Source organism: Zosterops lateralis (assembly GCF_965231275.1).
Source record: "Zosterops lateralis genome assembly, chromosome: 22".
NCBI classification, from domain to species: Eukaryota; Metazoa; Chordata; class Aves; order Passeriformes; family Zosteropidae; genus Zosterops; species Zosterops lateralis.
In genome coordinates, this window is record NC_139782.1 from 5,942,962 (window position 1) to 5,951,728 (window position 8,767).

Sequence of the window (8,767 nt, forward strand, 5' to 3'; positions counted from 1 at the left end):
AATAAAAGCAGTTGTATTTATTGAGGAGCTTTCAGGTACATTTAGGGCAGATAAAGCCCAACCAAAAATGGATCACAGGTTTTCACACTTTTGCTCCATTTGCAGATTGGGGGTTAATGCTCCAATTCCAGCTTCAGGTAATGAAGGAATTTACCCCAAGTTTGCTGCCCTTAAATCACTTTTATTTCGATTTCTCAGGGCCTGAGGCAGTGAGGTGTCCTTGATCCCCAGGCCTGGAGAGGAATTGTTGTGTCTGACCAAAACATGAATCCAGCAGCTCACACTGTACATGGAGTTTAGAGCTCTGCACTAAAGAACTGCAGGATTACAAATATATGAAAAATAGAAAAGCTGAAATCTTAAGACATCATCCTCCAGGGGACAGTGCTGGTGGCACTTTCAGGGCTGTCCTGGTGCCCTCTCCATCCCAGGGGTGGCCTGTTGCTGTCCTTTGTCACCTCTGCTGTGTTGTGGATGATGAGGCTGGGGCACAGGGAGGACCGTGACATCAATTCCATCAATTCCAGCCCTGGGAATTTTTTGTGCTTTCCTCCCTCTCTCTCTGCTGACTGCAGCACAAAAAGCCACAACAGCCCTTCAGCTCCTGGAGATGATGGGAGGAAAGGCGAAAAAAAAGGAAAAATCTCCACTGATTTTTTTATTTTTGTCCCCCCAATTTGTGTGATGGGTAGAATGGAAAGAAAGGCGAAAAAAAAGGAAAAATCTCCACTGATTTTTTTATTTTTCCCCAATTTGTGTGATGGGTGGAATTGGAAGGAAAGGTGAAAAAAAAGGAAAAATCTCCACTGATTTTTTTATTTTTCCCCCAATTTGTGTGATGGGTGAAATTGGGAGGGAAAAAGAAAAATCTCCACTGATTTTTTTACTGATTTTTTTATTTTTCCCCCCAATTTGTGTGATGGGCGGAATTGGAAAAAAAGGCAAAAAAAAAAAGGAAAAATCTCCTAATTTTTTATTTTTCCCCCAATTTGTGTCCCCTGCCCCAGGCACCACGTCCATTATGTCATCCCCGTACGACGGGGACCAGTCTGTGGTGGACTCCTCGGAGAATTATTTTGTGACTGACAATGTAACCAAGCAGGAGATTGACCTGATGCTGGGACTTTTGCTGGGCTTTTTGTTATAAGCTGGTTCCTGGTGTGGATGGACGGGGTTCTGCACTACGCCGTGCGCGCCTGGAGGACCAGCCGACGGTATGGTAAGTGCTCCTCCCATCCTCCTCTTCCTCCTTTTCCCTCCTCTTCCCTGTTCTTCTTCTCCTCCTCTCCTCTCCTCTTCTTCTTCCTCCTCTTCCTTCTCTTCCTCTTCCTCCTCCTCTTCCTCCTCTTCCTCTTCTCTCATTTTCCTCCTTTCCTCTCCTCCTCTCTCTCCTCTTCTCCTCTTCCTCCTCTTCCTCCTCTTCCCTCTTCCTCTTCTTCTTCCTCATCTTCCTTTTCTTTTCCTCCTCTTCCTCCTCTTCTCTCCTCCTCCTCTTCCTCTCTTCATCCTCTCCTCCTCTTCCTCCTTTTCCTCCTTTTCCTCCTTTTCCTCCTCTTCCTCCTGTTCTTCTTCCTCCTCCTCCTCTTCCTCTTCTTCTTCCTTCTCTTCCTTCTCTTCCTCATTTTCCTCTTCTTCCTCCTCCTCTTCCTCCTTTCTCCTCTTCCTCCTCTTTCTCCTCCTCCTCCTTCTCTTCCTCCTCTTCCTCCTCTTCCTCTTCTTCTTCCTTCTCTTCCTCTTCCTCCTCCTCCTCCTCTTCCTCTTCCTCTTCCTCTTCCTCTTCCTCTTCCTCTTCCTCTTCCTCTTCCTCTTCCTCTTTCTCCTCTTCCTCCTCCTCCTCTTCTTCCTCCTCCTCCTCTTCCTCCCTCTTCCTCTTCCTCCTTTTTCTCCTCTTTCTCCTCTACCTCTTCCTTTTCCTCTTCCTCCTCCTCCTCCTCCTCCTCATCCCTCAGTCCTGCCCTCTCCCCTGGAGAGGTGGAAAAGGTCAAGCTGCTGCTTTGTTCTGGATTTGGCACAAATGAGGGATATCCCAACCCTCTTTTTATCCTTTTTTCACCTGGGAGTTCAATGATGCTCACGGGTCACTCCCGGCACAGGGTGTTCCACCACTCTGCGACCTGAGCAGAATGTGGTGTGGGGATTCTGTGGGCAGAAAATCTTCAGAATATTTTAGGATTAGGGTTGAGGTTAGGACTGGGTTAGGAGCTTGGTGATGCTTACAGGTCACTCCCAGCTCAGGATGTTCCAGGATTCTGTGGCTCAAACAGGGATGTTGGTGACAAAATTCTGTGAGCAGAAAATCTTCAGAATATTTTAGGATTAGGGTTAGGGTTGGGTTAGGGTTAGGATTTGGTTAGGGTTAGGAGCTTGGTGATGCTCACAGGTTGCTCCCAGCTCGGGGTGTTCCAGGATTCTGTGACCTGAGCAGGAATGTTGGTGTGCGGATTCTGTGGGCAGAAAATCTTCAGAATATTTTAGGATTAGGGTTAAGTTTGGGTTAGGGTTAGGGTTAGGGTTGGGTTAGAGTCAGGGTTAGGGTTAGGAGCTTGGTGATGCTCACAGGTCGCTCCCAGCTCAGAGTGTTCCAGGATTCTGTGACCTGAGCAGGAATGTTGGTGTGGGAATTCTGTAGGCAGAAAATCTCCAGAATTTCTTAGGGTTAGAGTTAGGATTTGGGTTAGGATTTGGGTTAGGGTAGGGAGCTCGATGGTGTTTGCAGGTCTCTCTCAGCTCAGGGTGTTCCAGGATTCTGTGACCTGAGCAGGAATGTTGGTGTGGGAATTCTCTGGGCAGAATAACTCAGAATATTTTAGGGATAGGGTTGGGTTTAGGGTTAGGTTTGGGTTAGGGTTAGGATCTCAATGATGTTTGCAGGTCTCCCCCAGCTCAGAGTGTTCCAGGATTCTGTGACCTGAGCAGGAATGTTGGTGAGGGGATTCTGTGGGCAGAAAATCTTCAGAATTTCTTAGGGTTAGGATTAGTGTTAGGGTTAGAGTTGAGTTGGAGTCAGGGTTAGGAGCTCAGTGATGCTCATGGGTCGCTCCCAGCTCTGGATGTTCCAGGATTCTGACCCAAACATGAATGTTGGTGTGGGAATTCTGTGGACAGAAAATCTTCAGAATATTTTAGGGTTAGGGCTGGGTTAAGATTAGGATTAGGGTTGGATTCAGGGTTAGGATTAGGCTTGGGTTTAGGATTAGGCTTGGGTTTGTGTAGGGAATTCAATGATGTTTGTGGGTCACTTCCAGCTCAGGGTGTTCCACCACTCTGTGACTCGAACAGGAATGTTGGTGTGGAAATTCTGTGGGCAGAATAACTCAGAATATTTTAGGATTAGGTTTGGGCTAGTGTTTGGTTTGGGTTAGGGTTAGAGTTTAGGTTTGGGTTAGGGTAGGGAGTTCGATGATGCTCACAGGTCACTTCCAGCTCAGGGTGTTCCACCACTCTGTGACCTGAGCAGGAATTTTGGTGAGGGAATTCTGTGGACAAAATAACTTCAGAATATTTTAGGGTTAGGGTTGAGGTTAGGACTGGGTTAGGAGCTTGATGATGCTCACGGGTCACTCCCAGCGCAGAGTGTTCCAGGATTCTGTGACCTGAGCAGGAATGTTGGTGTGGGGATTCTGTGGGCAGAAAATCTTCAGAATATTTTAGGATTAGATTTAGGTTTGGGTTAGGGTTAGGGTTGGGTTAGAGTCAGGGTTAGGGTTTGGAGCTCAGTGATGCTCATGGGTCGCTCCCAGCTCTGGATGTTCCAGGATTCTGACCCAAACATGAATGTTGGTGTGGGAATTCTGTGGGCAGAAAATCTTCAGAATATTTTAGGATTAGGGTTAGGTCTGGGTTAGGGTTAGGGTTTGGTTAGGGTTAGGATTGGGTTAGGAGCTTTGTGCTGCTCTGAGGTCATTCCCAGCTCAGGATGTTCCAGGATTCTGTGACCTGGGCAGGAATGTTGGTGTGGGAATTCCATGGGCAGAAAACCTTCAGAATATTTTAGGGTTAGGGTTGGGTTTAGGGTTAGGTTTGGGTTAGGGTTAGGATCTCAATGATGTTTGCAGGTCTCCCCCAGCTCAGAGTGTTCCAGGATTCTGAAACCTGAGCAGGAATGTTGGTGTATGAATTCTATGGGCAGAAAAATCTTCAGAATATTTTTGGGTTAGGATTGGGTTAAGATTAGGATTAGGGTTGGGTTCAGGGTTAGGATTAGGGTTGGGTTTAGGGTTAGGGAGCTCGATGATGTTTGTAGGTTGCTCCCAGCTCAGGGTATTCCAGGATTCTGTGACCTGAACAGGAATGTTGTTGTGGGAATTCTCTGGGCAGAATAACTCAGAATATTTTAGGGTTAGGATTGGGTTAGGAGCCCGATGATGCTCACAGGTCGCTCCCAGCTAGGGATGTTCCAGGATTCTGTGACCTGAGCAGGAATGTTGGTGTGGGAATTCTGTGGACAGAATATTTTCAGAATATCTTAGGGTTCAGGTTGGGTTTGGTTAGGACTGGGTTAGAGTTTGGGTTAGGATTTGGGTTTAGGTTTGGGTTAGGAGCTCAGTGATGCTCACAGGTCGCTCCCAGCTCAGGATGTTCCAGGATTCTGTGACCTGAGCAGGAATGTTGGTGTGGGGATTCCATGGGCAGAAAATCTTCAGAATTTCTTAGGGTTAGGGTTGGGTTTAGGGTTAGGATTTGGCTCAGGGTTGTGTTAGTGTAAGGAGCTCAATGACGCTCACAGGTCACTCCCAGCTCAGGACATTCCCTGTTTCTGTGACCTGAGCAATGGGAATTCTCTGGGCAGAATATCTTTACGCTGGACCAAAATTCCCCCAGGAAAATCTGTATTTTTTCCCAGCTGCTGGGATAATTTAATAAATTCACCAAGACTCCGTTATCTTCATGCAGCAAAAGCCAATTCTTTATTTTCACAACTCATTTTATACAGTTTTTACAGACCTCGTGTGCAGCTTTAATTGGTTAATAGTTTTTTGCCAATTACCTTATTGTTTAGTAAAAGATATTCTACTCCATCAAATCTCTTTTTTTTTTTTTTTTTTTTTGATTGTTTACATGTTTTTTTTACTGATTCTCATGGGACAAATCCCCTTGTTATTATAAATACATTTATTTATCAACCCAATAACAGGTTGTTGTGCTAATGAGTTTTCATTCCATGATTGTTTTTTTCATGGGAATTTATAAATTACTTTAAAGAAGGGTCAGGTTAACTTTGGCAATTTAACAGAGGAGGCCTGATTTTATGAGGCCTTTTTTTAATAATTATTTTAAAATTATTTTTCAATTCTTTTACCTGTCCTGACAGAATGTGGAGATGTTTTTGTTCAGTTCTGCCACCACCCCCAAGGGAAAAAAAAAAAAAAAAGAATTGAGCATAATTTCCAGGCTTTTGGAGCAGTAAAAATTCTGATTTTTTACTGAGAAGGACCCACAGATGCTCCTCCGGAGGCTCCCTCAGCACAGGCATCATGTGGAGTTTGATATTTGGAAGAGAAAAAAAAAAAAATGACAGGAAAATTTATTCAATTAAAGAATAACTCGAAATTCCCTCAAAACGTGCCCACAAATCTCCATCTCTCCAGCTCTTGACTGATGGGGCTGTTAAACCACAACTCAGAGGAAAAAAAAAGGAGGAAGATTCATCTGCAAACCCATAAAAAATTCTAATTAGGGAAGTGGACTCTCTCTTTTCTAAAAACTCCGATAAAAAAATGATATTAATTTCCCATTTGTCTTCCCAAACCCCCAGCAGTGTCTGTGAGCAGTTTCTGAGTCAGGATCCTCTGGGGCTCTGCTGCTGATGATATTTCCCAGGCTGGGGTTGATTTTCCTGGGGAATTTCAGTTCTGAAAACCAATTTTTGGGGCTGTGACTCCTGATTGTCATCAGAGATTCAGAGCAGGAGCTCTCCTTGTGCTGGGATCACTTTTACCCCTTTTATTTTTAGTAATTAATTTAGTATTTCAATTAATTGATCTATTTTTTTATATATTATATATATATTTTTTTTTTTTTAAATTTTTTTTCCCTTCTCTATGTACACCTATTTTAAGGTTTTATAAAAAGCTTGGCCGAGGGTTCAACCAAATATTTTTTATTTATTCAAAAATCAACGATGCAAATGAATTATTTTAAAGGATTTTATTTTTAGTAATTAATTTAGTATTTCAATTAATTGATCTCTTTTTTATTTTTTTTTTATTTTTTCCCTTCTCTATGTACACCTATTTTAAGGCTTTATAAAAAGCTTGGCCAAGGGTTCAACGAGCCAAAATATTTTTTATTTATTCAAAAATCAACAATGCAAATGAATTATTTTAAAGGCTTTTGTTTTTAGTAATTAATTTAGTATTTCAACTAATTGATCTCTTTTGTTTATTTTTTTTTCCCTTCTCTGTGTAACTTAAAAAAAATCATACAAACAACTCATACACTTTTCAAAGTTTTCATCATAAAAAGTTGATTAAATTTCCTTATTTAAGCAAGTTTTTAATCCCATTTTATCATAAACTCAAAATTCTATTTGTCCTCTCCAAAGCATCCTAATCACCAGACTAGATATGTTAATAATCAAGTTTCTCATCCCATCTTCTCATAAACTCAAAGCATATAAGAACTTATATACTATTTTAGTAAAGTCAATAATTTCTACTACAATAATTAAGTCAATAATTTCTACTACAATAATTAAGTAAAAAAAATCGTATGAACAACTCATACATTTTTCAACGTTTTCATGGTAAAAAGTTGATTGAATTTTCTTCTTTGAGCAAGTTTCTAATCCCATTTTATCACAAACTCAAAGTTCTATTTGTCCTCTCCAAAGCATCCTAATCACCAGACTAGATATGTTAATAAGCAAGTTTTTAATCCCATCTTCTCATAAACTCAAAATTCTCCTTGTCCTCTCCAAAGCATCCTAGTCACCAGACTAGATATGTTAATAAACAAGTTTCTAATCCCATTTTATCATAAACTCAAAGTTCTATTTGTCCTCTCCAAAGCATCCCAGTCACCAGACTTAACGCTAATTAATTCTGTCTCACTCTCGTGAATCCCCACAACACAAACTGCTCCTAACCCTGAACTCTTTAACTCAAACCTCTCCTCCCTCTCTGCCTTTCCAGACAACTCCTGGTCCTGGATCCCCAAGTTTTGTAACCTGAAGGAGCTGAGGAAGCGTCACCACCGGCAGTACGAGGAGGCCACCGGGAACATGGTGCACATCAAACAGAAGCTCTACCACAACGGGCACCCCAGCCCCAGGCACCTCTGAGGGATCCCCCCACCCTCCCAGAGACTGCAGACAGCTTTTAAATCACACCCAGGACTCTGCTCTTCTTCTTCTTCCTCCTCCTCCTCCTCTTGTTTGCTCCTAAAGCCAGCTGAGGATTTTTTGGGATTGTCCGTCTCGAGGTTGGACGCGCCACGATGCACAACTAAGCCAGTCCTGGATGCTCTGCAGCCAAGACTTTGCACTGTGTTCCACGTTTTAGTGCCAGACTTGTGTATATATGTAAAAAAGAAAAAGAAAAAGAAAAAAAAAAGCAGACAAACATACAAAAAAAAAGAAAAAAAAAAAAAAAAAGGAGAGAGAAAGAGAGAGAAAAAAAAAGAGATTTGAATTATAATTTCAACCCCTCCCTCCTCTCCCCTTTTCCTGGCTGTCCTGCACATCCTGCTGGGAATGTTGGCCGAGGGGATGGAGGTGGGACAAGAGGAAGAAGATGATGCAGAATGTCTCCTCCAGGAGCTGCAGCCCCAGATTTGGGTGGTCCTTTGGCTGGGCTTTGCCCTGCCCTGGGGCTAAAAAATGGCCTGGCTGCTCACAGGTTTGGATGGGGGAAGGCACAAAAAAAGGGGGGAGGCACAAAAAAAGGGGGAAGGCACAAAAAAAGGGGGGAGGCACAAAAAAGGGGGAAGGCACAAAAAAAGGGGGGAAGGCACAAAAAAAGGGGGAAGGCACAAAAAAAGGGGGAAGGCACCGCGTCCCCTTTTATTTTTTGGCTCTGGTTGATGTCCTGGGGAGCTGCCCTGGGGGAAGGAAGCTCTGGGGATGTGCCAGGGGTTTGTTGTTTGGTTGCTGTGCACTGAAACCTGCCTTAAGCAATCCAACCTCAGAGCCAGGGCAGTGGGGCTGGGGCTGCTGCTTTGGTGGCACCTTTGGGTGGCACTTTGGGTGGCACTTTGGGTGGCACCTTTAGGTGGCAGGGCTGCTGTCCTTCACCAGAGGATGTGTTAGATCTTGCCTGGGAGGAAAGGAGCTGCTCTGCCCCTCTTCTGGCAGGTTGAGCCTGGTTAAAACACCCCAAAAACACAAAGGGAGGGCTCTGAACAGCCTCACTCTGCTGCACATCCATCCCAGCCCTCTCTCTGTGGTTTGAGGGGCTCAGAGAGTGAAGCCAAACTCCTCCCCAAATGTCCCCAAAGTGGGGTCAGAGTGTGAGGATGTTCTGATGTGGTTTTGCTTCTCCTGGTGTGGGGTTTGGGGGTCTGACAGCAGCATTCCCATGAAGAAAAGCTCCTTTTCCCCCAGGCAAGGGGGACTGGAGGAGCTGGAAAACCCAGGGGTGGTGGGGTCTGGTTGTGGGGTCAGGGAGGTCTGGAGGAGCTCTAAAACCCTGATGTGGTGGGGTCTGGTCTTGTCCTTTTCCTCAGGCAGAGAATCTTGGAGGAGCTGGAAAACCCAGGGGTTGTGGGATCCTGGTCCTTGTCCTTTTCCCCAGGAAAGGGGGACTGGAGGAGCTGGAAAACCCAGGGG

The 8,767-nt window shown here is 44.2% G+C and overlaps 1 protein-coding gene across 1 annotated transcript in view; it reads left to right on the forward strand.

Moving 5' to 3' along the window:
• TMEM240 (transmembrane protein 240) overlaps positions 1–7,301 on the forward strand; it is a 20,116-nt gene extending 12,815 nt beyond the window's left edge. The window contains 4 exon segments of the mRNA XM_083877029.1: positions 1,008–1,029; positions 1,031–1,135; positions 1,138–1,219; positions 7,134–7,301. Of these exon segments, the coding sequence (XP_083733155.1) occupies positions 1,008–1,029; positions 1,031–1,135; positions 1,138–1,219; positions 7,134–7,282 (358 nt within the window). The 3' untranslated portion in view covers positions 7,283–7,301.
• The last annotated feature ends 1,466 nt before the right edge of the window (positions 7,302–8,767 follow it).